We start from the raw sequence: 15,556 nt of genomic DNA on the forward strand, positions 1-15,556 counted from the left end.
AAAATTGGACCATAATGAAAGTGAGAAAACTGAAACTATGTGTATCAGTATGTATGAATTTCAGATGTTGGGAGTAGGGTAACAGTTGTGGAAGAATGCAGTTGAGTAGTCTACTTTTTATATACATTTATATACATTTAAGTGTATATTTATATACATTTAAGTGTATATTTATATACATTTATATACATTTAAGTGTAGAATACTACTGTATATTATTTAGGGATATGCATATATGTTAAAGCAAAGACATGTATGGAACTGATAACACCAAATTCAGATTATTAGTATTTCTTGGTGGGGAAGGGAGGAGAATGTGAGTAGGAGGAGATACATGAGAGGTTCACTTTTGTTTAAGCTGGTGTAGATAACCTGCGATTTCCTTTTTCATTATGTCTCTATATTTTGCAGTATTTGTTAGAAAGCAAAGGACAGAAGCTGTAATTATTTACCTTTGAGACTGTATTATCCCTTTCTTAAATTAGAAAATATAATTATTTTATATTTCTCTTAGGGAAAATAACCCTAAATTTTTACTTATTTATCTCAGGATTGATTTTATTATTTTCCTTAAAATCAAAAAAGCAGCAAGATAAAACAAAATCTGCCATCTTTACTCTCAAGATAGGTGCCTATTGTTTAACAATTCAGCCATCTCTTTACAGACTAGTCAGATCATAGTTAAGTTATGCATATCAAAACAATTGAAATACCCCAAATGGTTTAATCTTTAAAAGTGTATTCTTAATATTTAAACCTGACTTTGTTACCATATGAAAGTGATGTTTGATAATAATATTTCTATATTATCAGTGGCATAAGGAAATAGAGTAGCAGGATTAGAATTGATTGCGTTATTCTTTTTTTTTTTTTTTGAGACAGAGTCTCACTCTGTTGCCCAGGCTGGAGTGCAGTGGCGCAATCTCAGCTCACTGCAACCTCCACCTCCTGGGTTCAAGCGATTCTCATGCCTCAGCCTCCCGAGTATTTGAGATTACAGGTGTGCGCCACCACGCCCAGCTAATTTTTTGTATTTTTTAGTAGAGATGGGGTTTCACCATGTTGCCCAGGCTGGTCTCCAACTCCTGCCCTCAGGTGATCTGCCTGCCTCAGCCTCCCAAAGTGCTGTGATTGCAGGTGTGAGTCACTGTGCCCGGCCTGTTTGTTTTTCAATCCATACCTTCAAAATACTACTGAAATTTTTTTAGACTGTTAGGGAATGTATCATTTTAAAAGTTGGTAATATCCATATTTAATACTTTATATTTTTTATAGATGAAATTGACAGTTCTTCAATGTCAGATGATGATAGAAAAGAGGTTGTAAACATTCAGACTTGGATAAACAAGCCAGATGTCAAACATCATTTTCCTTGTAAAGAAGTAAAAGAAAGTGGACACATGTTTCCCAGGTACTTTTAAAAATGTCTTCATCAGAAGTAAAATTGAATTTGGGGAAGTTAATAATACAAAACTGAACTACAGAAGAACCTTTATTTATCCTAGTACAATAAGATATAATTTCCTTCTGTCTACTTGTATTACAGGTCTTGAATTTACAGTATTATGTAATTTTTATTTTGAAAAATTTTATACAAAAATGTTGAAGGAATAGTACATTGAACACCCTTATGATTCTTTTTTTTTATTTTTGAGATGGAGTTTTGCTCTTGTTGCCCAGGCTGGAGTGCAGTGGCACGATCTTGGCTCACAGCAACCTCTGCCTCCCAGGTTCAAGTGATTCTCCTGCCTCAGCCTCCAGAGTAGCTGGGATTACAGGCATGCGCCACCACACCCGGCTAATTTTGTATTTTTAGTAGAGACGGGGTTTCTCTGTGTTGGTCAGGCTGGTCTCGAACTCCAGACCTCAGGTGATCCGCCCACCTCGGCCTCCCAAAGTGCTGGGATTACAGGTGTGAGCCACCGTGGCCGGCCATGATTCTTAGATTTATCAACTGTTACCACCTTTTAATACCACCCCATTTCGTATGTATATATATATATATACCTATGCATGTATATGTACATTTTTGTCAAACCTTTCAAAAGAAGTCTACAAATGTGACACTTCATCCCTAAATGCTTCAGCATAAACCTCCCAAGTATATGAGCATTCTCCTGCACAACTTCAATGCCATTACCCCACCTAAAAATTTTTGTAAATTAACATCATTTAACATACAGATCATACCCCAAATTTTCAGTGTCCCCAAAGTATCTTTTGTAGTGTGTTTTTTCTTTCTGATCCATGATCAGTTCATGGTTTACACATTGCATTGTCTGTTATGTGTCTTTAGTCTCACCCTGTGTACAGCAGAACTCATCCCCCCACCCCCTCGCTTCCCTTTTCTCTTCATGATGAATGAATCCTTTGAGTCCAGGTCAATCATCCTACAGAATGTTCCACATTCTGCACTTGTCTGATAACTGTCATATTGTATTACTGTACATAAAAAATGTGAGAGTATTATATTAAAAAGAAGCTGAGATACAGGGGTTGGGTGAATGTTAATAATACTATGCTCATTTTGCCTTCAGGATCCAGTTACAGAATGTTTACAAAATATGTAGGGAAACCCAACAATTGCCTAGTGATCTTGGATATTAGATATAGGATATGGTGCATTGAATGAGAATAGTTTATGAATATAGGTAATAGCATTAAAAAATCTGAAACGTAATATACTCCATTTCAATAAAAAATATATTATTGTAGTGATTTCTATGTTGTATGGAACTTTTTATTATATTTATTATATTTTAAATCATTGCAGGATTATCTTAATAAAATATTAATTTTGCATACAATTAAAAGGTGTTAATGTGTAGCTTACTTGTTTATAGATTAACCTGTTTATATCTTTTAACTCAAATAATTTTATTTAGAGTTGAACATTTCTAATAATTGAGATGGTTGAAACAACACCTGTTTTGAATTAAATTTACTTAAAAATTCTTTTTCTTTTAATGCTCGTTTTGTCTCAAGTCATCTGTTGGTTACCGCAACACATATGTACTGTTTAAGGGAGATTGTTTCACGGAAAGGATTGGCTTATATACAGTCTCGACAAGCGCTGAATTCTGTAGTTAAAATTACATCCAAAAAAAAACATCCTGAACTCATTACCTTCAAGTATGGAAATAGCAGTACTTCAGGAATAGAAATCTTGGCAATCGAAAGGTAAGATTTTCCTTAGGATGGTATTATCTGAATTCAGATATTATCTGAATTACTGTAGTTCACTATAAAGAGTTTGTTTCTTTATTTTGGGGAATGGATGGTGGAATAGGATAGCTGAACCACTTTTAGTGTTTCTTATCTCTTTCTCCGGAGTCCTTAGTCATATGTGGTTTAGCCATTAGCACATGATTTGAGTAAGTGCCATAGCTAATTTCATAAAGTTTCTGACCCAAGGATCCTTATTGTTAATCTGTACCAGTGCTGCACTAATTGCTGGCTTGCAATGAAATAAGAAACTTGTTTTAGAATATGTTGATATTTTTATTTTCCTTCATCGAAAAATTCTTGTTTTGACAAACTGTCAGTGAACTAAGCAGTGTGCTGGGTGATATAGGTAATTTACAGCCTGGTACAAGCCCCCCTTTGTCTCATTGTGGGTCACTAACAGTTCACAGACTGGCCCAAGAGCTGTGGACCACACTGATATTGATACTAAACCATTTTTTAATCTATAGATAAAAATATGAAGCCCAGAGGGGTGGAATGACTTCCCAGATCCTGACACTTAGTTTGTGACAGAACCAAATATAGCCTTCCTGACTCCTGATTTGTGGTTTATTACACCTTGCATCAGTTCAAGTTGTTCCCCCCCTGGGATTTAGGATTACACTTATTATTTACAGGAGTGCTTGGATAAATAGTAAGCTTAAGGTTATATCGCAGCACTTTTAAATAATCAACTTCAGTTGGAAGAGGAAATTATTCAGCTTCTTTCATCTTGTACTGACAATTAGGTAGCAAACATCATGAATCTATACTGTTTTATGTACTTTGTTAAAAGAAAATAATACCTGATTTGAAAAAAAAAATCACTTTATTGCTTTATGTAAGAATAAATATTTACATAGTGATATTTTCAATTAATAATATAAAGAATATGTCATTCTAATTCTCTGTTAACACATTGATGAGTATCTTCTCAGATTTTTTTTAATGCATATGTTATATCTCTATTAAAAACTAGATAAATGTGATATAGGCTTGTTTTTGTGTTCTGATTTTTTAAGAAAATAGTATAGTGTGAATATACTTACATTTTAATAAATATAAATTCTTTTCTTTAATTAATTATTTAATTTTTTTTTTTTTTGAGACGGAGTCTCTCTCTGTCACTCAGGCTGGAGTGCGGTGTTGCGATCACGGCTCACTGCAAGTTCCGCCTCCCGGGTTCACACCATTCTCCCTGCCTCAGCCTACCGAGTAGCTGGGACTACAGGCGCCCGCCACCATGCCCAGCTAATTTTTGTATTTTTAGTAGAGATGGGGTTTCACCGTGTTAGCCAGGATGGTCTCCATCTCCTGACCTCGTGATCCACCCACCTTGGCCTCCCAAAGTGCTGAGATTACAGGAGTGAGCCACCGTGCCCGGCCCAATAAATATAAATTCTTAGCTTTTTAATGGTAGATATTCTGTTATAAGGATTTCTCAGGAGATTGATTTAACAAGCCTCATGTTGATCGGCATTTACATTGTTTTCATGTGTTTCACTATTAATCTTCTAGTGGGCCTTTAAAAACATGTATGTTTACATAGTTGTCCAATTAGTCTTCTCAGGATAAATTCCTGCAAGTAGATTCAATGGGTGAGAGTATACACATTTTAATGTCTACTTATAAATTAATACTAACCAAAGGAGATTTGAATTACGACTCTCTCATGTATAGTAAAAGTTGGGAATTATGTTTTAAAGGCTTTCCCATAAATTTTGCTAAATAAATTGAAGTTTATTATATATAGATCAACATCTTTTTTTTTTTTTAATTCAGAGTTTTGGAAGATAGTCTTAATAGTGGAAGATAAAGTAACTAGATTCTCTCTCTCCCTTTCTTCATTGATACTTATGGTTCTCTATTCTGCCTCGCATATAACACTTATAGATGATTTATACAGTGGAATTGTTAGGTTTTACCGAAAATGCTTTTTTAAAAAAAACCACTATTTTTATTCTCCAAGAAAAGAAAATTGACATTTAATCTATGGTGTTGATATTTTGCAATAGTTATCATAAGTCTTGTCTTTCTTAAATATTTCAGACCTCATAACGCCATTTTATTATGTACATAACCCTCTGTAAAGTTTGGATAACTATAGCTATTTTTTATATAGGAATCTGTTTTAGTGAACTTAAATTACTTGCTTAAAGTCAAACTATTAAGTGTTGGAATTGTCATTGTCTTTGGAATTGGATACCAACAATTCGTATGTGATTTTTGTAGCTAATTGAAGGTACATCTGTATTGGGGAGTGGAATATTATATTTTTTATCTTGTGTTTTATCTAGCTATTACCTATATTTAATAATGGTTAAAAGAATTTTAGCTTTACACTATATGAAAAATCACATTGACTTTGCATTTAGATTTTCTTTTGAAATAAGCTTTGGATTATGTTCAAATAAGCTATGGGAGTACATAGGAGGCATCTCTGCTGGCTTTGTGGGTTAGGGAAAGCTTCCCATTGGAGGTGACCTATCAGCTGAGTCTTGAAGGGAAAGCACTGTATTTTTATATACATATACATATGTGTATATATATATATATATTTTTTCCCCCCCTTAGGTATTTGATTCCAAATGCAGGGGATGCAACTAAAGCCATAAAACAGCAGATCATGAAAGTTTTGGATGCTTTGGAAAGTTAATATAAAAGAAAATTACATAAAAAGAAATTAAGACAACCAAGAGAAACATGGACATATACTTCCTGACTGAATACTAACTGGAGACCTTTCATTTGCTCATGGGGCTGCTTAAATAGCAGGTCTAAGAAAGTGTAAATTATTATAATCAATCTGTGGACAGTAAACTTTTAAAAAAATTTTCTTTTGCATTTTGGTTTTATAAAATGATGTATTATAAAGGTCAGTTATTAAATTACTTTGAAGTAACTGACCCTGTGCCCTTATGGATTAAGTAAGGGTACAGAATGCAGTTCTGTTTTGAAGAGCTGTTTTAAGGGAACATGCATCACTTTCGGGTTCAAAAACAACTGTACACATACATATCTGCAGTGTCTTCACTGAAAATTAGAGATAGAATTAGTTGAAGAGACTTCCTTAATTGCTACATTGTTTTACCCACTGAGCAATATCAGAAACTAAAAACATAGATTAATAATTCACTCACTGTTTCTATTCTTCTTAAAAAGAGTGAAATCTTTTTAATGGAATGGTTGAAGATTCCTGCCAACTGAAAATACAGTACAGCTAGTAAAATGTTGAAACATCAGTTTCTAAATCACCTTTGCTCCATTAGCTAATTATTTGGACACTAAATGCTTCAAAGATAAGAAACTTCATCCTAATGATTTCTAAAGAGCAGTTAAAGGCATTAAAATAAGTAGGTAGGCTGTTAAGATTAAAATTAACATTTTGGGGACAGAATTGTGTCTGTAAAAATGTCATTGGTTTTTATTACAAGTGGATTATTTTATTCATATTTTAAAACAAGTGTTTAAGCCACATTGATTTATCCTCATTGAGGATTATGGTCTGTGACCACAGTAATATCCACTTATATAAATGCCAAATAATCAGAGAGCTTATAAAGTACAATTGTTTTTGTCATCATTTTCTGAATTTCTTTCTCTTCTTTTGGTTTTGTCCTCTCATTGAAGTTCCAGTGGTTTGAACTTAGTTTTGGACACATTGTCTTAATGTACTGAAAATTGCTCTGCTGTATTTTGCAGCGTTCTTCATTTAATTTATAATGGTCCATATTAGACACATTTGGTAAGAGAAGTCCAGGAACACATTTAGGGCCATGGAATAATATTTTGTAAAATCCATTTGGGAAGTTGCAATACCCACAATCTGACATGTCCTAAAATGTAATGGATTATCTCTAAGGGGTTGATGGGAGAAATATTTAGATGTACCCTGTTAACAGCCAGTCATTTTGATTTACTTATGGAAATCAAGTGAATAAAAGGTAACATAATTTGGGAAATTTTATTCTAATATCTAATAAAAACAGTTTGAGTGGTTGAAGACATCTGCATGAAATTGCACCTGGGTGCATTACTTGATATAACTCTCCCCTAAAACTGTTGTAATTGCATTTTTTCCCTTTTCTTGGCACCCCTTTAGAAATGTACTGAAGTCTCATTTTTCACCCATTTCAGCCATGGGACATTTTTCATAATATTAATGTAAAGATGTTTGTGTTACTGTTTATAAATTACAATTGTAAATAAATTAATAGTTTGCCCAAAACTTTGTTCTTAAAGACACTGTCTCTCTCTTTCTTTTCCCTATTTGTAAATCTCTTAAGGTCACAAAATTAGAGAATTGAAGGCATGTAGTAAGTTACCTACTACCATGAACTACACAGTTACAGGATTATTTATGACTATTAAATGAAAATACATTTCATTGACTGTTCTAGGCACTTGTGTAGATCATCCTCCCTTCACTGGCCCACTGACCACAGAGCTGGGAATCACTCTGGGGTGGCCACCTCTCATGGGCTCTTGTGATTGCAAAGGTTGCAACTTTAGGAGGTTGTTATTTTTTGTATTTTCAAGATAAGGAAACCAAGGCTCAAAGAGATTGAGTGAAAAGGGAAAGTATTCCTCTTATCTCCACACTCCTTGGAAATTATTTTTGTCTGTGAAGGTATACAATTATTTCTCCTATATAGGATTGATGCCATTTGCCCACCATTAATAAAACTTGGTCAGTATGATAAATTTGTATTGACATACTCAACCATTTTTGTCACTGGTATGTTTCACACAGGACCTTTAACTCCTTAGCATGATACTCTTACGTTAGACTAACCAGCCATAAATTGGCAGTCCTAGTTAAAATTCATAGTTTGATGTGGGGGAACCCCAACTCTATAGGTTGAATGAGTAATGAATGTAATATCTCAGTTTGATCACTAACATCTTGAACTTAACATATTTATTGAAGTATAATTGACATGCCTTAAATTCCCCCCTTTCAGTAGTTATTGGAATATCCACAGAGTTGTGCAATTCTAGTTCTAGAACATTTCATCACCTCAGAAAAACAGCACAAATCCATACCTGTTAGTAGTCACTCTCCTTTCCCTCTTCCCTCCAGCCCTTACCAAGCACCATTCTACTTTCTGTCTCTGTGGATTCTGGACATTTCATTATAAAAGGAATCATACAATATGTGGTTTTTGCCAGCTTTTTTCACTTAATATACATATTTTGTTTTTCTAATTTTTAAATCACATCTAACTTCAAAACATATATATACATATACTTTTTTTGGGGTAGGGGGAGGGGATGGAGTCTCACTGTGGTGCCCAGGCTGGAGTGGAGTGGTAAGATCTTGGCTCACTGCAACCTCCACCTTCCCTGTTCAAGCAATGCTCCTGCCTCAGCTTCACGAGTAGCTGGTACTACAGGTGTGCGCCACCACACCTGGCTAATTTTTGTATTTTTAGCAGAGACAGGGTTTTGCCATGTTGGCCACACTGGTCTCGAACTTGTGACCTCAAGTGATCTACCTGCCTCAGCCTCCCAAAGTGCTGGGATTACAGGCATGAGCCACCATGCCCAACCTCAAAACATAATATTTTAAAGCTTCATTTGCATTGTAGCATGTATCAGAATTTCATTTTTGTGGCTGAATAGTATTTTATTGTATAGATATAACTCATTTATTCATCAGATGGTGGACATTTGGGTTGCTTCCACTTTTTGGCTATTATGAATAATGCCCTGTGAACATTTGTGTACAGGTTTTTGTGTTAACATACGTTTTCAGTTCTTTTGGATATTTACCTAGGAGTGAGTGGAATTACTGAGTTGTATGTTAATTCCATGTTTAACTTTTCGAGGAACTTCCAAACTATTTTCCACTTTACATCCCCACTGGCAATGTGTGAGTGTTCTGATTTCTCCACTTGCTTGCCAACACTTGTTACTGTGTCTTGTTGATTATAGAGATCCCTAGAGTGGCCACTGGGTACACCCACAAGTTCAGTAACAGGGCAAGGAAAAACAGGTTGCCCATTTTTCATATCAGTGGAGTTTGATGGAAAGAGAGGTGCATTTTTGGAGTTGCTGTTATGTGTCAGAGACTTTGGAGAAATTGATTAAGGAAGGATTTTCATTTTCCTGATTGATAAGAAAAGAATTCAGCTATGGTCACTTACCCCTGCTAGAATGTTATGCAGTGTATTATGTGGCATGCAGTGTGTTACATAGTGCTTAACAAAAATATTTTTTATCAAGGACTTTTAAGGATCAAGGACTTAAATCTAAGACCTGAAACTATAAAAATTCTAGAAGATAACACCAGAAAAACCCTTCTAGACACTGGCTTAGGCAAGGATTTCATGACCAAGAACCCAAAAGCAAATGCAATAAAAACAAAGATAAATATTTGGGACAATTAAACTAAAGAGCTTTTTTCACGGCAAAAGGAACAATCAGCAAACAGACAACCCACAGAGTGGGAGAAAATCTTCACAATCTATACATCTGAAAAAGGACTAATATCCAGAATCTACAACAAACTCAAATTAGCAAGAAAAAAATCCCATCAAAAAGTGTGCCCATGGAATATATGCAGCCATAAAAAAGGATGAGCTCATGTCCATTGTAGGGACATGGATGAAGCTGGAAACCATCATTCTGAGCAAACACCGCATGTTCTCACTCACAGGTGGGAACTGAACAATTAAAACACTTGGACACAGGCTGGGGAACATCACACACCAGGGCCTGTTGTGGGGTGGGGGGAGGCGGGAGGGATAGCATTAGGAGATATACCTAATGTAATTGACAAGTTAATGGGTGCAGCACACCAACATGGCACATGTATACATATGTAACAAACTTGCACGTTGTGCACATGTACCCTAGAACTCAAAGTATAATTAAAAAAAATTCAGGGCATATAAACAATAAAATTTTGTTCTACCACAAAAAAAAAGTGTGCTAAGGACATGAATAAACAATTCTCAAAAGAAGATAATACAAATGGCCAACAAACATATGAAAAAATGCTCAACATCACTAATGATTAGGGAAATGCAAATCAAAACCACAATGTGATACCATCGTACCCCTGCAAGAATGGCCATAATCAACAAATTAAAAAAAAAAAAGATATTGGCATGGATGCTGTAAACAGGGAACGCATCTATGCAGCTGGTGGGAATGTAAACTAGTACAACCACTGTGGAAAACAGTGTGGAGATTCCTTTAAGAACTAAAAGTAGAACTACCATTTGATCCAGCAGTCCCACTGCTGGGTATCTACCCAGAGGAAAAGAAGTCATTGGTTGGTCATGGTGACTCACACCTGTAATCTCAGCACTTTGGGAGGCCGAGGCAGGTGGATCACCTGAGGTCAGGAGTTCAAGACCAGCCTGGCCAACATGGTGAAACCCCATCTCTGCTAAAAATGCAAAAATTAGTTGGGCATGGTGGTGGGCACCTGTAATCCCAGCTACTCGGGAGGCTGAGGCAGGAGAATGGCTTGACCCCAGGAGGCGGAGATTGCAGTGAGGTGAGATTGTGCCATTGCACTCCAGTCTGGGTGACAGTGCAAGATTCCATCTCAAAAAAAAAAAAAGTCATTATAAGAAAAAGATAACTTGCACACACATGTTTACAGCAGCACAATTTGCAATTGCAAAAATGTGGAACCAACCCAAATGCCCATCAATCAATGAGTGGATAAAGAAACTGTGATATATATAATATATATATAATCATATATATATTATATATATAATATATATGATTAATAATATATATTATATATATGATCATATATATTATATATATTATATATATGATCATATATATTATATATATCATATATATGATACATATGATATATATCATATATATGATATATATTATAGATCATATATATGATATATATGATATATATCATATATATGATATATTATATATATCATATATATCATATATATCATATATATCATATATATCATATATATCATATATATCATATATATCATATATATATCAATCATATATATCATATATATATCATATATATCATATATATATCATATATATCATATATATATCATATATATCATATATATCATATATATCATATATATCATATATATTATATATATCATATATATCATATATATTATATATATGATATATATATCATATATATTATATATATGATATATATATCATATATATTATATATAATATATAATAAATAATATATATATGATGGAATACTATTCAGCCATAAAAAGGAATGAATGAATGGCATTCGCAGCGACCTGGATAATATTGGAGACTATTATTCTAAGTGAAGTAACTCAGGAATGGAAAACCAAACATCGTATGTTCTCACTCATAAGTAGGAGCTAAGCTACGAGGATGCAAAGGCATAAGAATGAGACAATGGACTGTGGGGACTCGGGGAAAGAGTGGGTAGGGGGTGAAGGATAAAATACTACAAATTGGGTGCAGTATATACTGCTCGGGTGATGGGTGTACCAAAATTTCATAAATCACCACTAAAGAACTTACTCAGGTCACCAAACACTACCTGTTCCCCAATAACCTATGGAAATAAAACAATTAAAATAAATAAATAAAATGAAAAAAATAGACCCCCACAAATAATGGGCAGTTGTTTTGAGCAAAGTTTCAAAGGCAATTCAATAGAGAAAGGATAGTCTTTTCAACATACACTGTTGGAACAACTAGATACCCATATACAAAGAAATTAACCTCAACCTATATACCTCAAACCTTATACAAAAATTAACTCAATGCATCATACAGCTAAACGTGCAATGTAAACCTATAAAACTAATAGAAAGCAGGAGAAAATTTTCATGATCTTGGGTTAGGCCATAGTTCTTAGACATATGAAAAGCACAATCCATAAGAATGAATCATGTCTATTATCCCAGCACTTTGGGAGGCCGAGACGGGCAGATCACGAGGTCAGGAGTTCGAGACCAGCCTGGCCTTCAAGGTGAAACCCCCTCTCTACTAAAAATACAAAAATTAGTCGGGCTTGGTGGCGTGCGCCTGTAATCCCAGCTACTTGGGAGGCTGAGGTAAGAGAATCACTTGACTCTGGGAGGCAGAGGTTGCAGTGAGCCGAGATCACCACTGCACTCCAGCCTGGGTGACAGAGAGAAACTCCATCTCAAAAAAAAAAAAAAAAAAAAATCTTAAAAATAAATTTAAAAATTTTGCTCTGCAAAAGACACTTAATAGAAGGGAAAGACAAGCTACATACTGGGGAAAAATACTGTACTTGCAAAACATACCAACAAAGGATTTGTGTTCAGAATATATAAAGATTTTCACTACAACAATAAGAAAACAAAACAATGGGGAAAAGAAGCAATTCTTCAGAGAAAGATGGGTGGCAAATAGGCATGTGAAAAGATCATCATTAGCTGTTGGGGAAATGTAAATCAAAACCACACCAGTTAGAATGGCTAAAATTAAAAACAAAAAATGACAATACCAAGTGCTGGTGAGGATATGGAATAACTAGAACATTCATACATTGCTGGTGGGTGTACAAAATTGTACAGACACTCTAGACAACAGTTTGGCCATTTCTTGTAAATAAACATATGTTTACTATACAACCCAGCAATCCCTCTCCTAGATATTTACCCTAGGGAAATGAAAACTTAACATCCACACAAAAGAGTTCATGGTCATAACTGCTATACTGTGCCACCTCTTTGCTGTTTGCTGTCCTGGAAACAGCAGGCCAGAGCTAGTGGCCTTCTCAGTGTTTGCTTTTCTCTTCAGGTTGCCAGCTTTACTCAGTTACCTGTCTAACCCACGTGGGTATATTAAATTGGTCTCCCAACGTTGAGTAACTTGTCCAAAGTTACATGGTGTGTCAGCAAAGTTTTGAACTCAGGTCTCCTGATTTGTAGAGAACTGCATCGGAAACTTAAAAATTCTATGTATCTATGCATTTATGTGTATATTTAGATGCATACACACTCTTTGACTCCTCCCTGTACACAGTTCTAACCCAATATGATAATTCCCAAGTTTGATCCTTTGCTTTCTGTAGTATCATACTCTTTCCTTCTCCGATTGCATCTACTCATAGATTTCTTCTCTTATTCTTTGCAAATGACTGCAATTCTGATTTTCAGCCCCTAATTTCTGACTGCTGTAAGTCACTTGCGTATTGTGGTGTTACGAGGTATACACACACATACATACACACGTTTTCAAGCACGGTCCCTGACTCCCATAGCCTTGTTAAGTCTTTTGTTATAATGCCAGTTGTGTTAGGCCTCAGGGGCAGGCCTCAGGAAACAGAATCTCTCTGGCCTCTCCTGCTCTCCCTTCACCTGCCCCAAGGCAGGACTCTAATCTTGCTGATTGTGGGTCTCAAAACTCTCCTGAGAGCTCCTGCCCTATCCCTTGGAGGAAGGAATGCTGATAACATAAAATTCCCATAAAGGCCAAGAGAACTGGGTTTGGAGAGCTTCTGGATAGCTGACCACGTGGAGGTTCTGGAGGGTATGGAAGCTTTGTGCCCCTCCTCCCATACTTTGCCCTACACATCTCTTCCTCTGTAGCCTTTGCAACATCCTTTATAATAAACCAGGAAACATGTTTCCATGAGTTCTGTGAGCTGCTCCAGCAAGTTATGCAAACCCAAAGATGGGATCATGGCAACCCCAACTTGAAAGTGGTTGGTCAGAAGTTCTGGAGTCCAAGACATATGACTGGTGCCGGTGTGTCTTCCTCAGGTAGACAGTGTTGGAATTGAATAGGAGGATACCCAGCTGGTGTCCGCTGCTTGGTGGTAGGGAGGAACCCCCTCACATCTGGTCCCAGAATTCTTCTGTGATGATGATTGTTGTGGTGGTGATGTAAGAGCAGAGGAAAACCACGGAGAGTTTTCCTGGAACACATATCCACCTCTCCCCCAAAAACTGAGCTCACGTTCGACTCACCTCATACTATGAAGCGGCAGCTGGAGGAATGCTGATGGAAAGGAGAGACCAGTTAGGAAGTGCCTGTAGCAGTCTCCCCAAGGTGAGGAAGGCCTACCTGTGGATGGTGGTGGTGGGAACTGAAAGGAGGAATCAGGGACATTTCCTGAGAGTAAGAAGAGCCCTGTCCCTTACCAGAGGTGGGGAATGAAAGACTCGAAAGTCACTGAAGTGACTTAGGTTTTCTTGGAGGGTTGGAAAGCAGGGAGAATTAGAAAACTGGGCATAAACTGTGGTGCCTGTAAGTGCTGGGTGGAGAAGCTCTTTTGGAGGTGATACATTTAGTTTCACATAGTTGAGTTGGAACTGATGTTAAGACATGTAAATACAGATGGCGGCAGCCGGAGATGTTGAAATAGGTCCTCTGGAGTAAAAATAAAAATCTGACTAGTAACAGCCTGGAAATGGTCATTAAGCCTGTGAGACATGGGTAGAAATGAGAATAGAGACTGAAAAGGCACACCAGATTTTTAGCTGGGCTTTCAAGATCCATTTGGCCTGGTAGTTTTGTTTTTTGGCCTATTTTCATATGTCAGATGAACAGGAACATGGAAACGAAGGCAGAGCTGCTGCAGAGAAGGGGAGTGGTGGTGGGGAGGGCTGCACAAACTTCACCCTTCAGCCAGATTCTTCTTCCTTTGCCTCTAAATCCTTTTACATACAGGTGAGGAAAAGGTCCTGAGGGTGAGGTGATTTGCCCTAGGTATTAAGATCCAATCAGTGTCAAGAGCCAGAACCAGAACCCAGTGACTAGCTTTTCCATTGTGACCAGAAAGTTCTAAAGAAAGGTTTAAAAAGCAGACTTTCATTTAGCTTTTCCTTCTCTAGGAACATCCCTAGTGCCCAGAACACCCCTAGTGCCCAAGTCAGCAGTTTCCCTGCATGTGACAGAGGGACACAGTACCCATAGGCTTTTGGTCTTGATGGCCTTCTCCTGCTCCTGCTTCTCTCTCTCTCTCTCTCTCTTTTTTTTAAATGGAGTCTCGCTCTGTCTCCCAGGCTGGAGTGCAGTGGCACAATCTCGGCTCACTGCAACCTTTGCCTCCCAGGTTCAAGTGATTCTGCTGTCTCAGCCTCCTGAGTAGCTGGGATTACAGGTGTGTGCCACCATGCCCAGCTAATTTTTGCATTTTCAGTAGAGACGGGGTTTCACCATGCTGGTCAGGCTGGTCTCTAACTCCTGACCTCTTGATCCACCTGCCTCCGCCTCCCGAAGTGCTGGGATTATGTTAATTATTAAATCTAGGAGGAGGACACAGCTGTTCCTCCACCAGGCGGTGGCGCCTGGCCTGGTCCTTCTCCTCTAATGGCTCCTTCCCAGGCTCCACAGGCCC

General features: G+C 36.7%; 1 protein-coding gene across 7 annotated transcripts in view; it reads left to right on the forward strand.

Moving 5' to 3' along the window:
* The window catches only part of TBC1D23 (TBC1 domain family member 23), an 83,401-nt gene extending 75,948 nt beyond the window's left edge, over nt 1–7,453 (forward strand). For all 7 annotated transcript variants that reach the window (XM_055383545.2, XM_055383548.2, XM_055383546.2 and 4 more), the window contains 3 exons: nt 1,276–1,411; nt 2,986–3,180; nt 5,800–7,453. In XM_055383545.2, coding sequence (XP_055239520.2) covers nt 1,276–1,411; nt 2,986–3,180; nt 5,800–5,881 — 413 coding nt within the window. In that variant the 3' untranslated portion in view covers nt 5,882–7,453. The remainder of the gene's footprint in view (nt 1–1,275; nt 1,412–2,985; nt 3,181–5,799) is intronic.
* Nucleotides 7,454–15,556: the final 8,103 nt, after the last annotated feature.

This window comes from Gorilla gorilla, chromosome 2 (genome assembly GCF_029281585.2).
Source record: "Gorilla gorilla gorilla isolate KB3781 chromosome 2, NHGRI_mGorGor1-v2.1_pri, whole genome shotgun sequence".
NCBI lineage: Eukaryota > Metazoa > Chordata > Mammalia > Primates > Hominidae > Gorilla > Gorilla gorilla.